This window comes from Oncorhynchus keta, chromosome 28 (assembly GCF_023373465.1).
Source record: "Oncorhynchus keta strain PuntledgeMale-10-30-2019 chromosome 28, Oket_V2, whole genome shotgun sequence".
In the NCBI taxonomy this organism is placed as follows: Eukaryota; Metazoa; Chordata; class Actinopteri; order Salmoniformes; family Salmonidae; genus Oncorhynchus; species Oncorhynchus keta.
The window spans coordinates 25,938,836-25,961,050 of NC_068448.1; the positions used below are offsets into that span (position 1 = coordinate 25,938,836).

Below are 22,215 nucleotides of genomic sequence, written 5' to 3' on the forward strand. Positions count from 1 at the left end.
TACGAGAATACAAACCCATCCATTTGTATTCAAATTCGTATGATTCGTTCTCGTATAGAGGAGATTCAATCTGTCAAAAATAGCTGTCAACACAGTGGGGAAGTGAACACCCTTTTCTACCATTTGGAAGAATATTTGGACGATAGAGATGGGTTCTGGTCAAAGTGCGACCAGGAAAGTGTCTTTTGGAGTGGATGATGAGGACAGAGTACGGGTTCTTCGTGGAGTAAAGGTAACATTATTGGCTGCTGTCATAATTCTATGTAGCTAGCTAGCTAGTTACACTAACGTTAGCAAGGTGGCGTTCAAATGTGTCACCAGCGTGAGACGAATGTTTCAATTCAATAGCTTTTTGTCTAACTGGTACAATAGTATTTGGTCCAATGGCTGTGAAAGGATGCTAGCTACATGTAGTGAGTGATGCTGCCAGACTAGCGCAGCGATGCCACCCCTATTTCTGTCACCTCGTATGAACTGGGCGAGGTTAATAACGTTAGCTAGCTAGGACATACGTGGTCATATAAAATTAGCCATTTAGGCGGGTGTATGCAGGATAAGAAACCTGTCATCACAGCAATGCATGTTAGCTGACTAGACATAATCTCGAGGCCTACTGTTCTAGTGGTTTACACTATAAGCCGATTGGGTATGGTAGCCAGCTAGTGACTAGGCAGGCAGGCAGGATCATGCTGACCAGACCACTCGCGCGAATGTTGCTCTTGTCCAGACGCGATCAGGACACGCAGGTTGAAATATCAAAACGAACTCTGAACCAACTATATTAATTTGGGGACAGGTTATAAATAATTTAAACATGTATGCCAATTTCGCTAGCTAATTTGTCCTGGGATATAAACATTGGGTTGTTATTCTACCGGAAAGGTCCTCTACTCCGACAGTTAATCCACAGATAAAATAGTAAACCAAATTTGTTTCTAATAATCTCTCCCCCCTTCAGGCTTCTTTAGAATTTATATGGCAGTTGGCAACCAACTTTAAGGTGCATTACCACTGGACTGGTAGTGGTAATGGGACCGAGAGACTGAAAAACAGCTTCTAGCTCAAGGCCATCAGACTGTTATACAGCCACCACTAACATTGAGTGGCTGCTGCCAACATACTGACTCAACTCCAGCCACTTTAATAATGGAAAAATTGATGCAAAAAATGTATCACTAGCCACTTTAAACAATGCCACTTAATATTATGTTTACATACCTTACATTACTCATCCCATATGTATATACTGTACTCTATACCATCTACTGCATCTTGCCATCTTTATCTAATACATGTATCACTAGCCACTTTAAACTATGGCACTTTTATATGTTTACATACCCTACATTACTCATTTCATATGTCTATACTGTACTCGATACCATCTACTGCATCTTGCCTATGCTGTTCTGTACCATCACTCATTCATATATTTTCATGTACATATTCTTCATCCCTTTACACCTGTGTGTATAAGGTCGTTGTTGTGAAATTGTTAGGTTTGATTACTCGTTGGATATTACTGCATTGTCGGAACTAGAAGCACAAGCATTTCGCTACACTCGTATTAACATCTGCAAACCATGTGTATGTGACAAATAAAATTTGATTTGATTTGACTGGGGTGGCTGGGGTCTTTGACAATTTTTAGGTCCTTCCTCTGACACCGCCTGGTATAGAGGTCCTGGATGGCAGGCAGCTTAGCCCCAGTGATGTACTGGGCCGTACGCACTACTATGCTTTTTAACCTATCCCCAAATTAATATAGTTGGTTCAGAGTTCATTTAGATTTTTCAACCTGCATGTCCCGATCGCGTCTGGTGTGGGTGGACAAAATCAACATGTGTGCGAAGACGCCCGCGTGAGTGCGGTCTGGTCACAATGTAACGCGATCGTGGCAAAATACATTTAGACATGCATGTTATTTAATAATTACATCCAGACTGCTCGCGCGCATCAACGAGCGGCTGCGTAGTCAGGCGCTAAAATAGTTTTTTGGTTACATTTTTTTATGCTTGACGTGCTGAAAGTCCTGCTTCTCCCATCCCATTGGTTTTTAGGAGCATATACCCACATGGGTGATTGAAAGATGAACTGAGGTCCACGCTCCAGTCCAGTTGGTGGTGATAATGCACCTTAAAAGTTGGTTGCCAACCGCCATCTGAAGCCCACAGAAGAAAACTGACAGAGGAGAGATTTCTAGAAACAAACTAACTGTAAACGTCCCCTTTTATCTGTGTATTTATTCTCGGAGTAGAGGACACACACTTTTGTGTGACTCAAAATAGGTCAAAATTCCAAGAAAAAAGGACATTTCAGGCATTTCAGGTAAAATAACAACCAATGTTTATATCCAAGGACAAATTAGCTAGCAAGCTCAAGCTAGCTATCTAGCTTGAGTAGAGGACCTTGTGTATTTCTGGTAAAATAAGAACCCAATGTTTATATCCCAGGACAAATTTGCTAGCTAAATTTCCATAAATATTGAAATGCTTTTCAACCTGTCCCCAAATTAATATAGTTGGTTCAGAGTTCATTTTGATATTTCAACCTGCGTGTCCTGATCCGAAAAACACCAGTCTCAACGTCAACAGTGAAGAGGTGACTCCAAGATGCTGGCGTTCTAGGCAGAGTTGCAAAGAAAAAGCAATATCTCAGACTGGCCAATAAAAAATAAAAGATTAAGATGGGCTAAAGAACACAGACACTGGACAGAGGAACTCTGCCTAGAAGGCCAGCATCCCAGAGTCGCCTCTTCACTGTTGACGTTGAGACTGGTGTTTTGCGGGTATTATTGAATAAAGCTGCCAGTTGAGGACTTGTGAGGCGTCTGTTTCTCAGACTAGATACTCTAATGTACTTTTCCTCTTGCTCAGTTGTGCACTAGGGCCTCCCACTCTTTCTATTCTTGTTAGAACCAGTTTGTGCTGTTCTGTGAAGGGAGTAGTACACAGCGTTGTATGAGATCTTCAGTTTCTTGGCAATTTCTCGTATGGAATAGCCTTCTTTTCTCAGAACAAGAATAGACTGATGAGTTTCAGAAGGAATTTATTTGTTTCTGCCCATTTTGAGCCTGTACTTGAAACCCACAAATGCTGATGCTCCAGATACTCAACTAGTCTAAAGAAGGCCAGTTTTATTGCTTCTTTAATCAGGACAGACAACAGTTTTCAGCTGTGCTAACATAATTGCAAAAGGGTTTTCTAATGATCAATTAGCCTTTTAAAATGATAAACTGGATTAGCTAACACAATGTGCCATTGGAACACAGGAGTGATGGTTGCTGATAATGGACCTCTGTACGCCTATGTAGATATTCCATCAAAAGATCAGCCGTTTCCAGCTACAATAGTCATTTACAACATTAACAATGTCTACACTGTATTTCTGATCAATTTGATGTTATTTTAAAAACAAGGACATTTCTAAGTGATCCCAAACCTTAGAACGGTAGTGTACATTAGATGGTATGAAGAAGGAATTCTCCAAGCCACAGCTTCATACACTTGTCAGACATAGTGAACTGATACTGTATACAGGTTGTTCTGGTGCGATTGGTCCGTGGGTGGCTTTACATTTTTTTTTGTGATTCCTCATGTCTTACGTTTTGGTAGGAAGATTTTTCGTCCAAATCAGATGTTGGGTACTATATTTAGTATCATCTAAATCCTATAAATTAAAATGGGCAATTTGGGTGCAATCAATTATCTTAATTTCTCAGAGATCAAATAAAAGTTCAACAAAATACTGTTTCAGGAATGCCAATTTTTCCTCTCTAACTACAGGAACGATTTCAGAACAATCTGTGATGGTGGGTGTCATAGTTTGCTGAAATGACATGGAATAACTCAACACACACTCGTTACAGACTGTTGAACCTTTGCACCTGCTGTCTGCCCTACGGGGAGTTTAGTCTAGAATAGACGTTGCCTTGTAAAAGTATCTTCTTGCTATTGATCAGTTTCTCTGAACTTATATCAACACATTATCATTGTCAACTAGTGAATATAGTTTGATTATGGCATATAAAGGTTTTCAGAGTAGCTTGTCAAGTGTTTATAAATCAGTAATGAACAGTGACCTTTATAGGCTTACACACACATTATGTGACGTACAACTACGGATAAACCATCAACGAATCCTTTTTGAAATTGTAAATAAAGAGGTTACTGAAAAATGACAAAATAATCCCAAGGGTTTTCAGGGATATGTTAGCCTTAATGCTAATCTTCCCTCTCGTCACTGTTGTGTTCAGCTGTCAGAGGATGTTCTCCAGAGGATGAGGGGAGCAGGTCCTGCCAACCAAACAGCAGACCTCAAACCACCTCCACCCACCAGCCCCAAGAAAGAAAGTAAGCTAATTTACCACCTCCACGTTTCAGTCTTGCTCAACTCTTTATGACCCAACATAACAGAAAAAATGTAATAGCTGATGATAAATCTGTTTCACATAAGTAAGTGGGTTTTGAGACCTGAATGTACAGCCTCATCGACCAGTAGGTGACTGGTCACAATAATACACCAAGGACATATAGTGCCTTTGGAAAGTATTCAGACCCCTTGACTTTCCACATTTTGTTACGTTACAGCCTTATTCTAACATTGATGAGGGGGGACGACAATTGAAATCAATCTACACACAATACCCCATAATGGCAAAGCAAAAACATGTTTAGAGAAATGTTTGTTAATTTCTTAAAAATAAAAAATATAAATATCACATTTCCATAAGTATTCTGACCCTTTACTCAGTCCCTTGTTGAGGCACCTTTAGCATTGATTTACAGAGTTGAGTCTTCTTGGGTAGGACGCCACAAGCTTGGCACACCTGTAGTTCTTTGCAGATGCTCTCAAGCTCTGTCAGGTTGGATGGGGAGCGTTGCTGCATTTTCTTGGCTGTTTGCTTAGGGTTGTTGTCCTGTTGGAAGGTGAACCTTCGCCCCAGCTCTAGAGCAGGTTTTTATCAAGGATCTCTCTGTACTTTGCTCCGTTCATCCAGTCTCTGCTGTTGAATACATCCCCACAGCATGATACTGCCACCACCATGCTTCACCGTAGGGATGGTGCCAGGTTTTCTCCAGACATGATGCTTTCAGGCCAAAGAGTTCAATCTTGGTTTCATCAGACCAGAGAATCTTCTTTCTCATGGCCTGAGAGTCTTCAGGTGCCTTTTGGCAAACTCTAAGCGGGCTGTCATGTGCCTTTTACGGAGGAGTGACTTCCGTCTGGCCACTCTACCATAAAGGCCTGATTGGTGTAGTGCTGCAGAGATGGTTGTCCTTCTGGATGGTTCTCCCATCTCCACAGAGGAACTCTGGAGCTCTGTCAGAGTGACCATCGGGTTCTTGGTCACTTCCCTGACTAAGGCCCTTCTGCCCCGATTTGCTCAGTTTGGCTGGGGCGGCCAGCTCCAGGAAGAGTCTTGGTGGTTCCAAACTTCTTCCATTTAATAATGATGGAGGCCATTGTGTTCTTGGGGACCTTCAATGCTGCAGACATATTTTGGAACCCTTTCCCAGATCTGTACTGATACACAATCCTGTCTAGGAGCTCTACGGACAATTCCTTCAACCTCATGGCTTGGTTTTTGCTCTGACATGCACTTTCAACCGTGGGACCTTATATAGATGGATGTGTGTCTTTCCAAATCATGTCCAATCAATTGAATTTACCACAGGTGGACTCCAATCAAGTTGTAGAAACATGTCAAGGATGATCAATGGAAACAGGATCCACCAAAGCTCAATTTGGAGTCTCATAGCAAAGGGTCTGAATACTTATGCAACATTTCAAAAAACCCGTTTTCACTATGTCAGTATGTTGTGTTCTTGTGTGTAGATTGCTGAGGATATATATATATAACATCTATTTTAGAATAAGGCTGTAACTAGGGATGCACAAAATATTGGTGAACATATCGGAATCAGACGATATTAGCTAAAAATGCCAACATCGGTATCGGCCTATAACGTAGGTACATGACGTAATGATGCCACGTAAAATGTTGCGCTACACGTGCAACACAGCATTCTTAACCTAGCCCACAATGTTGGCTGTGTGGATCGAGCAGTCAACAAATTGAGCAGTCATTTGAAAGAGTAAGAAAATTTCAGCGAGACAACTCAAAGGCGAAATCCATTAAAGCCAAGATAATGGAATTCATTGCCCTTGATAATCAACCGTTCTCTGTCATGGGTGATGTTGGCTTTCGCCGACTGGTCGAGCACCGATACACACTACCAAGTGCGCTATTTTTCAAATGTCATACATTATATGGAATGCCGTTTGGGTCTTTGTGTCAAAAAAGATACAGTAGCACTGTCAAAGCTGTACAAGAAAGTCTGCAAACATCGGCCACGAAGGATGTGTTTACATTATTGCGTTGGCAATAAAGCATCATTTGTTTGACCGCAGCTTCTGGGGTAGCTAGCTTTAGCTTGGTACCTTGCTAGCACCGATACAACCAGCCTGAAAACAATGACCAGTAGAAACTGCAGTTATTTTCATTATTCTGAGCAATGATTTAGGAATCCTTGTGAGTAAGTATTTGCTAGGTTGCCATTTGTTTGCCTTTTGAAATAGAACTTCAGTTCATGAAAATAAATAGCTAGCTAGCTACTTAACTCTGTTGCCCAAAGCTAACATTATAAGCAGCCAGCTAGCTTCATCTGGCTAGTGAGGCTCGACCGGACCTGGTTATGTGTTGTGAAGCTAGCCACAATAAGGATTAGGCACAGTAGTGGAATTTGCGGTTTCAAAATAAATGTATGTCATTGACAGTGATGCAAATTAATACAAATAGTAGGATTTTGCCATACTTTTATTTTGAAGGCTAACCGCAAAGTTCACTATTGTGGCTAATCCTTATTGTGGCTAGCTTCACATAGATGGGTCCGACCACCATTAATCAAATAAGAATTGTCCTTATAAATGAGGGTTCTTTTAGATGACACCGAGCTGTATAGTTAGCTAGCTAACTATAGCTACTGAAACAGGTGTCGTGTTGCTATGTTTTTGGGGAAGAACATTGTTTGCATCCATGAGCTTGCTAGCTTTTTTTTTATGACCAGCACTGTAGGTGCGCGAGACAACTTTACCAGCATCATAGCAACATATTGATGAATCGTTATGACATATGAAATATGAGTGAGTGTAATCAATGTGTAATAACTACGTAAAAAATCATGTGACGTGCAGTCAAAATCAGGTCCTGATTGGTCAACAAGCTTATTTGATACTTAAATAGTGTTATTTGATGTGTATCTTTTTTGACACACAAATACCCAAACGGCATTCCTTAGAGGTCCTGATTTGAGAATGAAACGACTGAACAAATGAACAACGAAACTGCACAGCAAGTAAGTGAAGGAAATTGGTTTTGATTTTGTTTTACTGGTAATGGGGACAGTGTATTGGTGTAATATATGTAAATGCCAACAAAATAACGTTTTTTGTTGGGGGGGTGCGTGTGTGACCTTTATTTAACTAGCTACAGCCTGGATTCGAACCTCTTGCACTGAGATGCAGTGCCTTAGACTGCGCTGTGTCCATGTGTGTGTGCTAACTATATCGGTATCGTTTTTTTCTTTGGCAAGGAAGATATCAGTATCGGCCAAATGTCATATGGGTGCATTACTAGCTGTAACTAACAAAATGTGGAAAAAGTCAGAGGTCTGAATACTTTCCAAAGGCACTATATATGCAAATAATTTTTTGCCCTCGTACATAGATTTGCAGATGCTATGAAGGGTGCAGCGAAATGCTTATGTTCCTAGCTTCAGTGGTGTGGTAATATCTAACTATAACAATACAAATAGCTACCTAGACTATCTGCATTGAACTCCCTTTGCACTAACTCTTTTGACTCCTAACATACGCTGCTGCTATTGCATATTATCTATCTTGTTGCTTAGTCACTTTACCCTCCCTATATGTACATGTCTACCTCAGTTACCTCGTATCCCTGCACATTGACTCGGTACTGGTGTGTATAGCCAAGTTATCATTACTCATTGTTTATTTATTCCTCTTGTTATTATCTTTCTATTTGTGTCTCTGCATTGTTAGTAAGTAAGCATTTCACAGTTATTATACACCTGTTGTTTACAAAGCAATCGACAAATCAAATTTTGTTTGACATGTATAATACAAAAAGTAAAATGACTAGAAAGTAAGAAATACCAGAGCGAGCAATGTCAGAGTCTGGAATATAAATATATATAGACTGTGTATATGTACAGTACCAGTCAAAAGTTTGGACACCTACTTATTCCAGGACTTTTCTTTATTTTGACTGTTTTCTACATTGCAGGAAATGTGCCATATGAAAAGTTGATTTGTGGAATGTATTTCCTTCCTAATGCGTTTGAGCCAATCAGTTGTGATGTAACACGGTAGGGGGGTATACAGAAGACAGCCCTGTTTGGTAAACGACCAAGTCCATATTATGGCAAGAACAGGTCAAATAAGCAAAGAGAAATGACAGTCCATCATTACTTTAAGACATGAAGGTCAGTCAATCTGGAACACTTTCAAGAACTTTCAAAGTTTGTATAAGTGCAGTTGCAAGAACCATCAAGTGCAAAACACGAGCAATGGGCATTAGATCGGTGGAAATCTGTCTTTCCAAATTTGAGATTTTTGGTTCCAACCATTGTCTTTGTGAGACGTGGACCAGCATCATCATTCCATCAGCAATCTAGTGTTTCAAGACTGTAATATGGCTCCACCTATGGTATGCTAGTGTAGACATGCTAGTGTAGGCCCCGGTGCACAACTGAGCAAGAGACAAGTACATTAGAGTGTCTAGTTTGAGAAACGGACGCCTCACAAGTCCTCAACTGGCAGTTTAATTAATTAGTACCCGCAAAACACCCGTCTCATTGTCAACAGTGAAGAGGCGATTCCGGGATGCTGGCCTTCTAGGCAGTTCCTCTGTCCAGTGTCTGTATTCTATTGCCCATCTTAATCTTTTATTTTTATTGGCCAGTCTGAGATATGGCTTTTTCATTGCAACTCTGCCTAGAAGGCCAGCATCCCGCAGTCCCCTCTTCACTGTTGACGTTGAGACTGGTGTTTTGTGGGTACTATTTAATGAAGCTGCCATTTCAGAGTCTCAAACTGGACACTGTAATGTACTTGTCTCTTGCTCAGTTGTGCACCGGGGCCTCCCACTCCTCTTTCTATTCTGGTTAGCGCCAGTTTGCGCTGTTCTGTGAAGGGAGTAGTACACATCGTTGTACGAGGTCTTCAGTTTCTTGGCAATTTCTTGCATGGAATAGCCTTTGTTTCTCAGAACAAGAATAGATTGACAAGTTTCAGAAGAAAGTTCTTTGTTTCTAGCCATTTTGAGACTGTAATCGAACCCTACAAATGCTGATGCTCCAGATACTCAACTAGTCTAAAGAAGACCAGTTTTATTGCTTCTTGAACCAGAACAGACAACAGTTTTCAGCTGTGCTAACATAATTGCAAAAGGGTTTTCTAATGAACAATTAGCCTTTTAAAATGATAAACTTGGATTAGCTAACACAACGTGCCATTGGAACACAGGAGTGATGGTTACTGATAATGGGTCTCTGTACGCCTATGTAGATATTCCATAAAAGAATCTGCTACAATAGTCATTTCCAGCTACAATAGTCATTTACAACATTAACAATGTCTACACTGTATTTCTGATCAATTTTATGTTCTTTTAATAGACAATTTAATTTTCTTTAAAAAACGAGGACATTTCTAAGTGACCCCAAACTTTTGAACGGTAGTGTAAATAGTAAAGTAAAATACAGATACTCCTCAAAAATACTTAAGTAAAAATACTTGAAAGTACTACTTAAGTGTGGGTGCCCTGGTCCACCTGGTGTGCGAGGTTGTGGAGGTGGGGGGGGGTCCCCTGCTGGAATCATCCCCGGAAATAGAGGGGTGTTACCCGGGTGGTGAGTAAGGGCCTACAAGTTAAGTACTTTACACCACTGGTATTGTGTGTAGATTGATGGGGGGTTAATCCATTTTAGAATAAGGCTGTAGCGTAATAACGTGAAAAACGTCAAGGGGTCTGAATACTTTCTGAAGGCACTGTACATAGAAAAGGTTATGATGAATGTTGTTGTTTGCAGGTCCCCCTCCCTCTCCCTGTCCATCGCCAACCCAGCAGCAGCGCCAACCCCGGCCTCAGCCCAGTCCACAGACAGCCCACTCTGACACCAAGGAGGAGCTCAAGAAGAGGTGGGGTTCTGACCAGGCTTGTAAAGGACTGGTAAAAGTCTCATGACCGTAATGTTAATTTAATCGGCTCCAAAACAAAAACATTGCAGACCAAACATTGCAGACCAAACAATAACACTAGTGTTTGGACATTTATTTTTCTGATATTGACTTTCTCCGTTCACCTGTACTAAAAGACACGTTATGTGAAACGTAATCCCTTATGAAGGTTAATATAAAATTAGATGATTTTTGACAATTGTCTTCTATTGTAGACTTTTTACACAGGTCATACATGTGGTATTTTCTGCCCCCTTGTGGGATGTCGTAAATGGCACAGTTAAACAGAATGGCACCATTGTAGGATGGACAGTTGTGTGTTTCATGCAGCGTGTCAGATCACAAAAGTGTGTGTGTGTGTGTGTGTGTGTGTGTGTGTGTGTGTGTTCCTCAGGTATGAGCGGCAGCAAACAGTGGTTCAGGAGGAGTTAACGAAGGTGGCCCGGCGGGAGAGAGAGGCAGCCAGGACAGAGATGAGCAAAGCACTGTACAGAGAGAGGCTTCAATCATCCCAGGAGAGGGAAAAGACCAGACTACGAGTAAATCTCTATCTCTCTCTAGCTTTAGTTCTCTCTCTCTCTAGCTTTAGTTCTCTCTGTCTCTCTCTGTCTCTCTCTCTCTAGCTTTAGTTTTCTCTGTGTCTTTCTCTCTCTCTCTCTCTCTCTCTAGCTTTAGTTCTCTTTCTCTCTGTCTTTCTCTCTCTCTCTCTCTCTCTCTAGCTTTAGTTCTCTCTGTTTCTCTCTCTCTCTCTCTCTCTCTCTCTCTCTCTCTCTCTCTCTCTAGCTTTAGTTCTCTCTGTGTCTTCCTCTCTCTCTCTCTCTCTAGCTTTAGTTCTCTCTGTGTCTTTCTCTCTCTCTCTCTCTCTCTCTCTCGCTTTAGTTCTCTCTCTCTCTCTCGCTTTAGTTCTCTCTTTCTCTCTAGCTTTAGTTCTCTCTGTGTCTTTCTCTCTCTCTCTCTCTCTCTCTCTCTCTCTCTCTCTCTCTCTCTCTCTCTCTCTCTCTCTCTCTCTCTCGCTTTAGTTCTCTCTGTGTCTTTCTCTCTCTCTAGCTTTAGTTCTCGCTCTCTCTCTCTCTCTAGCTTTAGTTCTCTCTGTCTTCCTCAGTTTTATTTTGTCCCTCTGTTTTATCTTGTATTCCCCTCTGTAACGTCTCTCTCTCTCATCTTGGAGAGCCACGGTGTGTTCAGGCTTTTTGGAGTAATGTATAATCACACCTCTGGGTATCTGTCATTGGTAACTTTTTCTTTCCTCTCTACTTTGCATGATCTTTCTCAGTTGCTTCATGTATCTGTGTGGGACATTCTCTGAAACCACAATCATTGCAGTGTCCGCTAGCATACCATAGGTGGAGCCATATTACAGCCTTGAAACACTAGATTGCTGATGGAATGATGATGCTGGTCCATGTCTTATGTCTCCCCCCAAAAATAAATCAAATGAACAACCACAAACGGTGCACTCTAACAGTCTGAAGCCAGCAGTCGAGCTTCACCTTGGCAGTCTGCATTATACACACAGGTAAACGTGTGTGAACAGGTGCTGTATGCATACACACGTGGTGCATCCACAGGCAGTGATATGAAGGGATACACACTGCACAGACATGCATTTACATATGACATATTCCTGTCACATCTTTGCATTGTTATCTTCCTCAAGTCCCCTCGGGCTAGTGAGGAGCCCGGTTAACTTTTCTTTCACAAATAGAACATTTGACAGCGCTCAAATTGCTTCTTTTTGATTATACCAATTTCCACCTAACCCTGTTTCTCCCCCCCCCCCTCACTCATCACCCCCAAGGTTGTGCTATCTTACGGTGTGTGAGCGGTAAATTGGACCCAGAGAGTTTCCTGAGGCTCTAGATAGGAGGGGACACGTGTTTTACACGCAGCCCCTTTCAGGAAGCCTGCACAGAGATGTGTTTTGGAGGCTCTTATCTTCGCTCAGACACACGTCGGACACTAATAGAAATTTGTTGGAGAGGGAGCGTGTGGGGAATGCTCAATGAGCCACGGGAGCCCAGGCCTCTGATGTGAAAGGAGGGGTAACTGGTAATTGCAGTTCCTCCCCCCCATCACACCCTTCCTCTCCCCCCTTTCCATCTCTCCAATACATCCCCTCCCTGCCTCCTGATTAGTCAGGACATTAATGACAGTGATTGTAACTGTGGCAACCCTTAACCTTGGTGGATCTGCAGCTGTGGTAGTATACCATCCTCCTCAGATGTGGAAGGAGACATCTTTTCCATGATTTCCAAGATCCTAACTGAATACGGTACCGATGGCTTGTTTATGCTTTACAGTGGAGATGATGCAGGCTGACCCTCCATGTTAGTGAGGAGAATGTGGGATTGTAGGGGAGTCCTCCAGCCTTGCAGAGCACAATGTAGGCTGTCAATGGCTCTGTGAATGGACTCGACTCCAAGAGATCCAGGATAAACTGGAGCCCTGGCATACCCTAACCAGCTATCTGCATCCCTATCAGTTACTGATGACAGGGTCTGTCCCAGAGTGTGAAGTCACAAGCTCTGCTATGTAAAAGCCTAATTACGATCACCAGAACAGCGAAACCAAAACATCTTGATGGCCATTTGGGCTCTAAAATTGGTTCATTATGATCAAATCAGATTCCCCATAGTGAATTATTTTAACGTTCGCTACAAATTGATATTTTAGTAAATATTTTAGTCAATAGTGATCCATTCTGACTACTACATTTGTCGTCACACAGGGATACATGCCCACACAGACATATCGCGGGACGGCAGGCTACGAGGAGCCTCTCTGTCAGGATGAAAACGACTACATCGACCATGATTCTTTGCAAGTTACCACCACTTACACCCCCATTGGGAGTTTTCCATAGGAAACTATCTGCTTAGTTTTAATGTCTGGTCTGTCCACATAAAATCAATGATTGGTGGAGGTGGGACCAAGTTACTGTTATCCGAGTCACAAGGTCTGAGTCTCTAGTCGACTCCCAAGTAGAACGAGTTGAGTCTCGAATCAAGTCCAAGTCATTTATTCTAACTCATTTTTATCAACAAATTCCATTCATTTTTAGAGCTGCATATTTATTTATTTATGGAAATCATCTCACCTTAAAATTTGACGTTTGCGCTGCTCCCGATCCTATCAATCTGTTCGCTATCTCACCCGACCTGTGTTGATTGACAGTTTGTTGGTCCAATCAGAGGGCTGTGTGTGTGTTTCACAAGCCAATCTGTGGCTTCATTTAAAAAAATAATAATATTACATGTTCGATGCTACGGCTATTGTCTCTGGCTGAGTGGAGAGTACTCCAATGAGTTCCAAAACGTTACAAAACCTAGCCAAATCATTTCTAGTCATCAGTCTCAAGTCAAACTTGAGTCTTGAGGCTCCAAGTCCAAGTAAAGTCTCAAGTTCTTTTCTTTTCTATTAAGTCGTGTCCAAGTCATCTGACTCGAGTCCATAGCTCTGATTAGTACAAGGAAAGTAACTGGTTAAAGAAGCAGCATTTGACTTCAGACCCGCTGGTCTGATCAATGACTCCCCTTCTGTGTCTCTGTGATTCTCTGACAAACAAACAAAAGGTCTCTGCATCAACTCAATTCATTAGCACACTATTACACTCATTGTTCAGCCCCTCAAGTGCCTTTTGTCAGACTGTGTAAGAGAATAGCAATGTTATTATTAGAGGGAAGATGATAAAAGCATTTCTCTTGTCTTTGTCGGGGTTGGCTCCGAGCATCAGCCAAGGTCACTGAAAGCCAAGTCACTGGAGGATGTGAAGCGGAGCGTCAGGGCCCTCTTTTATTTTATCCCTCGTTCCAGCCTGGACCACCTCCTCCCTCCCTGTCACTCTCCTCCTCTATCTGCCAAGGGCCTTGCTGCTCTGCGCCCTACAGTATGAACTCATTGTTAATAGCACATTTGAGAGAGAGAGAGAGAGAGGTGTATTAATGCCCTTTTGCAGTCTGTCAGCAGAAATGGCTAGTTAGTCATATTAGCATACTGTGGATTCTTTCCCCTCTCAGATCTGTACAATTAAAAAGCTAATTTCATTAGCAGCCTCCCAGCTTTGCTTTTGATACAGTTTCACACCAAATGCCATCTATGGTTTCTCAGGGCTGTTTGCACATTGCGACTCACTACATGAATCACAGTGGATCCTGTATTTGTTATGGCTCGACCGTACGGTATCTTATCCCTCACAGCAAGTCGTGTTTGGCTCGGGTTCCTTCCCTTGTCTTCGACATGTCCTTTTAGAGTTAAGTGGTTGTAAACTTTGTTATCACTACATTAGCATGCAGTTAACCTGATGCTTTTGTGAATGTATGACAAGTTTAACTGCAGGCAGTGCCCCCAATCCCAACCATATTTCCATTAGACACTTCTTCATCTCAACACCAGATGGCAGTACAAGTATTCCTTATCCCAGGTCTGGGTCTATGTGCTGCATGAAGGCCTACAGTAGGCCACTCGTCTACCTAAGTGTCATTTCCCACTCCTAGGAAAACTAGAGACAAATGTTACGATATCACCCCCAGATAATCGAATGAGCCCTAATCGCTCTCATTTTCACAAGGAGATCCGTCCAGCAGACTAAGCCATTTACCTCCATTATGATATGGATGGTAGAGTGGTGCTGTACAACAGTATAAGCATAGTAAACTATTCTCTAGTGAAGATGGATAGGGGATTTGAAGTGGCAAGCTGCTGTGTGAGCCGACAGATGTTAAGTTTGATTGGAAATCTTTACCTTTCCGTTTGACATTATTCACATTTCCTCAGCTGTGGAGCCTATTGTCTCTAAAACTAGCGTCTTACATACTCAGACTACATTCCTTTTATTGGTTTTCCTCGAAATTGGAACAGCTGTGTGCTCAGCGCTTCTAGAAAGATCCACTCTACTTACTGTAGACATATAGCAGCTTGCTTCATTACTGTGGCTCAGATGCATACAAAATACAAATCCAGCTATATATTGTTAGCATTTATGCTTTTGGCTCACGTTCATACAGAAGCCTTGTTAGAGGTAGAAGCAAACGGCTGAGAGGAGCAGAGCAGTGAAGAGCTGTCTGCTCTGGTGTGATGCAATAGTTTACAACTGACAAGAACTGTGCCAGTTGAGGGTTAGTATGAAATCAATCAGACCAGATTGAGGGGAGTCCCAGGTGACGGTTTTGTCTGTTCTCTCGTTGTCGTGACCTGTCGTGTGTGATAGATTGAAGAGCCCTGGGTTCTTCTCTGAGATGGCAGACAGAGACACTAGTTATCTGTCCTTAGATGCTCTGTAGTCTATCCCTGGTTCTCTAGAACACAATCATTACAATTCTCTTCACTCACAAATGATTTTCTGCTGGACTGCTCAGTATGGATGCTGCAGAAGCTTAAAGTTAGCTAGTAAATGTGAGTCCTTTTGGTCTGTAACTTCTTGTAGGGTGCTCACACCTCTTGTGTTGATTCAATTCATACCCTTGTTTTCTCTCTCTCGTTTATCAGAGGGCTAGTAGTAGCAGCAGTAATCGGGGCTGTGCAGAGAGTGAACAGGGCTTGCACAGATAACCCAGCTATCGGTAATTGTAATCTCAGAGCTGACATCTTTCTGCATGTAAAGCTATTAAGGCTCCGCTAGCTGCCTCTCACAAGCAGCCCAGAATGACAGTAATTGCAGACGAGATGACGGCAGGTGGAGGGGACAGAGATTTTATCCCTCACACTCTGAACGGGCGCACCACGGCACACAACCCACCTGCTGCTCACTACTCTCCTCTCAGAACGTGTGGAGTGAGAGGGAATTAGTCAATTGGCTTAAGATGCTTCTGGAGATCTTAAACAGTAGAGACAGAACACTGGGATTATTTGTGTCTGATTTAGTTTAGTTTACAACGTGAACAGACTGTGTGGCCAGACTGTTACTGCTTTGTTCACTCAATAATCATTGGTTTGACTGATAACTGAGGTATGAAAGATACCTAATGAGACATCTCATTGGCTAATATCAAGGGTATTTGCACTTCGTGTGTGTGTGTGTGTGTGTGTTTGATCTGTTTACATACATTGTGAGAGTAGCTTAAGCCTTTTTCCTCTTGGTGAATGTGTGTGAGTGCCCCTCTCCCTGCTCCTTTTTATTTATCATCATTACTGTCAGGGCAGCAGGTTCCTCTTGGTGAATGTGTGTGAGTGCCCCTCTCCCTGCTCCTTTTTATTTATCATCATTACTGTCAGGGCAGCAGGTTCCTCTTGGTGAATGTGTGTGAGTGCCCCTCTCCCTGCTCCTTTTTATTTATCATCATTACTGTCAGGGCAGCAGGTTCCTCTTGGTGAATGTGTGTGAGTGCCCCTCTCCCTGCTCCTTTTTATTTATCATCATTACTGTCAGGGCAGCCGGTTCCTCTTGGTGAATGTGTGTGAGTGCCCCTCTCCCTGCTCCTTTTTATTTATCATCATTACTGTCAGGGCAGCCGGTTCCTCTTGGTGAATGTGTGTGAGTGCCCCTCTCCCTGCTCCTTTTTATTTATCATCATTACTGTCAGGGCAGACGGTTCCTCTTGGATAAGAAGAACTGCAGTTGTTTTCCACCAAGGAGCCGTGCTGTAGAGTTATTAATGGTAGAAGAGATGGGGGAGAGGAAAGCTGGTGGCCCATATTGTCCTGCTCTCCAGACACCTTCCACTCTGGGTAATCACTTTGATTACTAACTGCTCATTTATTGCATAGCTGGGAGCTATGTGTTAAATACATGCATCAAAGTAAATAAACAGAGGAGAGGAGCAGACGGAGCTGAGACTGCTGCTATCAGATGGCTACTCGGCACAAACAACCCAGAGGAGAAGAGGGGTGTACAGGCTCTATGGGTTTAAGTTAGTGAGCGGGGCTCTTTTAATGTGCTCGAGACTAACTGTACTGTGATGCTGATATACCATGTAGACTAGATGAGGGCAATGAGGAATGTAGCCGTCAAATAGCTCTGATTCACCATCTCCTGTCCGGAATGTCTGTTACGATGACAAGTGTCTCTTTTAGCTTGTTCTGTGTTTAACGTCCCATATGATTCATATGCATAGTGGGGTGTTTGCATTATGCAGAACTTATTTGAGTAAAGCTAGCCTATATCTCTCACCAGATTGTCTCTGGTGCTTTGTGTTCCTGATCCGTTTCCACTGGGATATGTCTTCAGTTTCACAATCAGTTCTAGATTAGAGTCCTCTCTCCTCTCTCCTTCTCTCTCCTCTCTCTCCTTCTCTCTCCTTCTCTCTCCTTCTCTCTCCTTCTTTCTTCTCTCTCCTTTCTCTCTCCTTCTCTCTCCTTCTCTCTCCTTCTCTCTCCTCTCTCCTTCTTTCTCATCTCTCCTTCTTTCTCATCTCTCCTTCTTTCTCATCTCTCCTTCTTTCTCATCTCTCCTTCTTTCTCATCTCTCCTTCTTTCTCATCTCTCCTTCTTTCTCATCTCTCCTTCTGTCTCCTCTCTCCTTCTTTCTCCTCTCTCCTTTCTCAATTCTCCTCTCTCCTTCTCTCTCCTTCTCTCTCTTTCTCCTCTCTCCTCCTCTCTCCTTCTCTCTCCTTCTCTCTCTTCTCTCCTTCTCTCCTCCTCTCTCCTCTCTCTCCTCTCTCTCTCTCTCTCTCTCTCTCTCTCTCTCTCTCTCTCTCTCTCTCGCTCTCGGCCTTCCTGTTTCTCTGCATCCACCCCATCCGGCCTATGTACCGAGTTACAGCCCAACAGACAACCAGGTATGGACGGCCTTATTTATGAGTAACCAGCGCCCAGCAAGCTTAATTTCAAAACTTATCTGTGTAATTCATGTTTGGCTGAGTATTATCTGCTGGCTCCAGATTCCCGGAGAAGGAGAGAGCTCGTCCGATTGCCTTTTGTCTCTGCTGCAAATTAAATCAATTTTTTTAAATGACGAGGTGTGTGTGTGGTCAGGAAGAAAGGGATTAGGCCTGGTGCTATAGAGCTGCTGGTCCAATGGTTCAATTCAGGGTGTCCCTCATTAGTATTAGTGATGGTGCGTGCATGAAGATGCCAAATGTAAGGCTCTCAGATTGTATGTTAGGTATAGAGATGAGGCTGTAATTTAGCAGCTTGCTGTAACTACCTATAGAGAAAGTACACCGAATCCCCATCACGAATTGACCATATACTGTATAATGTGACGTGTGCTTGGCTAGATATGTAGGCTAGAACGAGCACTTACTTGAAAAACATGTGGCACACAAGCTGCAAGTGTGAATAAGACTGACATGCAGACAGTAAGAGCGTAACACCGCAGGAATGTTTTCGGAGCTAATTCCCCTCTCCTCGATCAACTTTCAGCCAGTCCTGAACACCAGGGACTAATAGAGAGATTTTACTTAGGCGTTTTACCGTGATTGTAACGCCTGTAATTTACGCTGGAGCTGCTGTCATCTTCACTCCTGGGCTGGCTGGCTGGCTGGCTGAGTCTAGAGGGGAGAGGAGAAGCTATAATGAAGCAGACACATACTAGAGACTTGAGGGTCTTTAAATGGTGTCAAAGGCCCTTTCACACAGGAAAGGACAGGTGAAGCTCTATAAGCAGTGACACCAGCTAGAGTGATCCACTAGGCTAAATGCATTGTGTTTCGAAGCACGTGCTTGCTTGATTAGGAACCCTGTTTGAAGAACAGTACAGTGACTGAAAGCGCTCTAAACTTTGGACCCTGGTTGATTTCTGTGAGTGGAGAAAGTGAACGTCTCAGAAATGTTCTTTACTTTGAGTTGCAGAAAAGGGCCTTGGGGTTTGAGAACTGTCTCAACTGGGCAGAACTCTCAATTCAAAGAAAACACTGTTGGACAGTTCTACCAATCCCATGGCTGTAGCCAACAGCCTCTATCTCAGACAGTGGGAAGAAACCATCCTCTGCTTGGCTCTTTGTACCCCACCGAGGCATTCTCAGCCAACCTATAGCTTTCTCACAAGAGCAGAACTCTTTATGAATAACACCCCTCCCATCCAGCCTATTTATTTAACACACCCATTCTGTGTTTAGTAGATTTACCATTCAGCAGCCTATTTATTTGTGTCCTTCTGTAGCTCAGTTGGTAGAGCATGGCGCTTGTAACGCCAGGGTAGTGGGTTCGATTCCCGGGACCACCCATACGTAGAATGTATGCACACAAAGTCGCTTTGGATAAAAGCGTCTGCTAAATGGCATATATTATTATATTATTATTATATTATTTATTTAACACACCCATTCTGTGTTTAGTAGATTTACCATTCAGCAGCCTATTTATTTAACACACCCATTCTGTGTTTAGTAGATTTACCATTCAGCAGTCTATTTATTTAACACACCCATTCTGTGTTTAGTAGATTTACCATTCAGCAGTCTATTTATTTAACACACCCATTCTGTGTTTAGTAGATTTACCATTCAGCAGTCTATTTATTTAACACACCCATTCTGTGTTTAGTAGATTTACCATTCAGCAGCCTATTATAATGAGGATGAATCATCCCTCTGCTTCTCTCTTGACCCCCTCCTTTACCCACTCTGCCTCTCAATATTCACTGCAGCGGCCCTCTTACTTTTCTTAACTTCCTTTTCCTCTCTCTCTCTCTTCCTTCCCGTCCCTCACGTTCTCTATCGCTCATCTTTCTAGCCTGCTGAAGAGGTGGATGCCTGGGTAAGCACAGCCTGATGTTCTGTTAATATCCCTCTCTTCCTCCCTGCTTCAACCAGCGTGTTGTTGTTTCCCTGCATTAAGGCTGAATGTGTGCATGCAGACAGGCCACTCTGCCGCCGTGCTACAGAGCTATCCAGTTAGAAAATTGCATATGATCTGCGTGCTGATGGAGGGTGTTTTCTGTGCGAAAGACACGGGAGATCGGAGGAAAAGGGGGTGATTTTCGCCTGGGTGTAATTTAAGGTTGCGCTTTGTTGCGTTCTGTTGTCTGGCTGTTACATGCTACGCTCTCTCGCTCAGCGCTGCAGGAAGCCCTCGCATTGCCACTAGCGTCTGCCATGCACTCTGAGCACAGCCAACGGGGGGTGTGTGTGTGTGTGTGTGTCTTTAAGTGCATCCCCGCTGTGCTATGTCCATCTATGTGTATCTCGTCAGCCTGAGCCCCATTGACCTGAACCCGTCCTCCATGGTCATCTCCTCAGTTGTTTCCAGACAGTTTAAGGAAAGCAGCTGTCCTCCGTGACGTCTGTTGCTCTCTGTCCCTCCTCTCCACTCAGCTCTTAATCTCTTCACATACTACTAAACTAACTGTCCTACAGCCATACACTACTTACTTCCTCCTCTTTCTCTGGCTGCTGTACTCTACTGATCTCTCTCTCTCTCTCTCTCTCTCTCTCTCTCTTCTACCTCTCCCACAGACACTACTGTCTCTTTGGTATTTGCTACAGCGAAATTCAATAAATTCCCTGGTTTTCCAGAAGTCGTAGTTGGGGGATTTCCTGCTTATTCCCTCCTGATTCCGGGAATCCTCTAACCAGGATTTGGGGAAATCAAGGAATTTATTGAGCGTTTTTTTTGTTGTTGCAACACTGGCTACAGTTATTACAGGCTACTACACAGTAAAGTCACTGGAGTGGACACAGCACACAGCCAGAGAGAGAAGCACAGCGTCATGGATGAGGACGAGGAGTACTCCAGCCTGCGTGTCAGTTGCATGTTTGTAGTCATGGGGGTTGGATGTGTTCCTGAATGGTGCTTCCTCATCATCATCATTTTCAATGCTTTGCTTTCTTTCACTCTGCTTGTTTTTGGGATCCTTTCAGTGTTTTAATGTCCTCTTTGCATTGTGACTGACTGTCCAGCCATGTACAGAGTAGTCTGACTAGTGACTCCCTGCCCAACCTGCCCACAGTGTGTGTGCTTTCTCTCTTTCAGGCTAAACAGTTGGAGAAGAAGGAGGCAGAGCTGAAAGCACTGGATGCCTTTTTCAAGGAGCAGTTGGCACAACTGGAGAAGAGGGTATGAGACCATTTTATAAAGAGAAACGCACAGTAATACTATGCTACACACCACTGACCCAGACATAAAGTATAAAGCTCCCATTTCTGCCCAAGTATAAATCAATGTAATTATGAAAATAGATATAAATGGGGATTGTTTCTTGACTTAATTATGAAGCCAGCCGTTAAAGCGTGAACATTCTTTGTGAGCCTCTTCACTGAATGTGTTGGGTGAAATTTAGCCCATCTGTTGTGATGAGCTTTCTCCTCATCACAAATGCACCCAGTAGTCCCATGCTTTCACTTTACTAACATGGTCAACAAGAGCAATTTACCCTTAGAGGGGGGGAGTAGTGTTTTTCTGGCTTTTAAGACCTTTCCCATCATTTTCCCTGACATTTCCGAGACATAAAAGTCGTGATGTGAGGCACTAAGCAGCAGCCCTAACAGGCGCTGGCAGAAAGGACCTTTAATATCTCAGGCAGAGCAGAGGCAGTCCGGTAGGACCAGTAGGGAGACTCCTGGGGAGTTAGCATGCTATTTGTCTTGTGCTGCTGGCAGGGAAAGATGCAACTTGTGAACTGTGTCAGGAATTTGATAGGGCAACAATTGCCTCCCATAGAGCCACAGCAACAGTTCGAGAAAGGTAACGTAACATAACAGTGATTTACTGTTCGTGGAAGCAGTGTTGGAGTCAAGGGGTTGATATTTTAAACATGTTGTATGATGGTGGTAGTAATGGTGGAGACAGCTTTCATACTACATTTATTATGACAAATGCTTTGTTACTCTTGGCCACAGATGGACTGGTCTGGGCTTGACTGTTTTCACACATTTTAAATAGCCTTTTTAATAGTGACTGAGTTCTATTACAGGGTAGTGAAGTGCTCAGATGGCTGCAAACGACACAGATAATTCTGAATATTTTCTCCCTGAGGTGGCGAGATGAAGTCCATCTGCTTCATACTGGAGGTCATAAAGTGAGGTGTCTTTGTTCAGCTGGCCTACACTACTACGCCTTGATTGGCCCCATCTT

General features: G+C 43.0%; 1 protein-coding gene across 3 annotated transcripts in view; it reads left to right on the forward strand.

Moving 5' to 3' along the window:
- Positions 1–22,215, forward strand: part of chchd6a (coiled-coil-helix-coiled-coil-helix domain containing 6a) — a 62,621-nt gene continuing 40,406 nt past the window's right edge. Inside the window, exons 1-6 of one of the 3 annotated variants that reach the window (XM_052485215.1) lie at positions 1–232; positions 4,256–4,352; positions 10,119–10,227; positions 10,661–10,805; positions 19,876–19,899; positions 21,115–21,198. In XM_052485215.1, the coding sequence (XP_052341175.1) occupies positions 149–232; positions 4,256–4,352; positions 10,119–10,227; positions 10,661–10,805; positions 19,876–19,899; positions 21,115–21,198 (543 nt within the window). In that variant the 5' untranslated portion in view covers positions 1–148. The remainder of the gene's footprint in view (positions 233–4,255; positions 4,353–10,118; positions 10,228–10,660; positions 10,806–19,875; positions 19,900–21,114; positions 21,199–22,215) is intronic. The other 2 variants (XM_035740497.1, XM_052485216.1) reach the window with 2 other exon arrangements.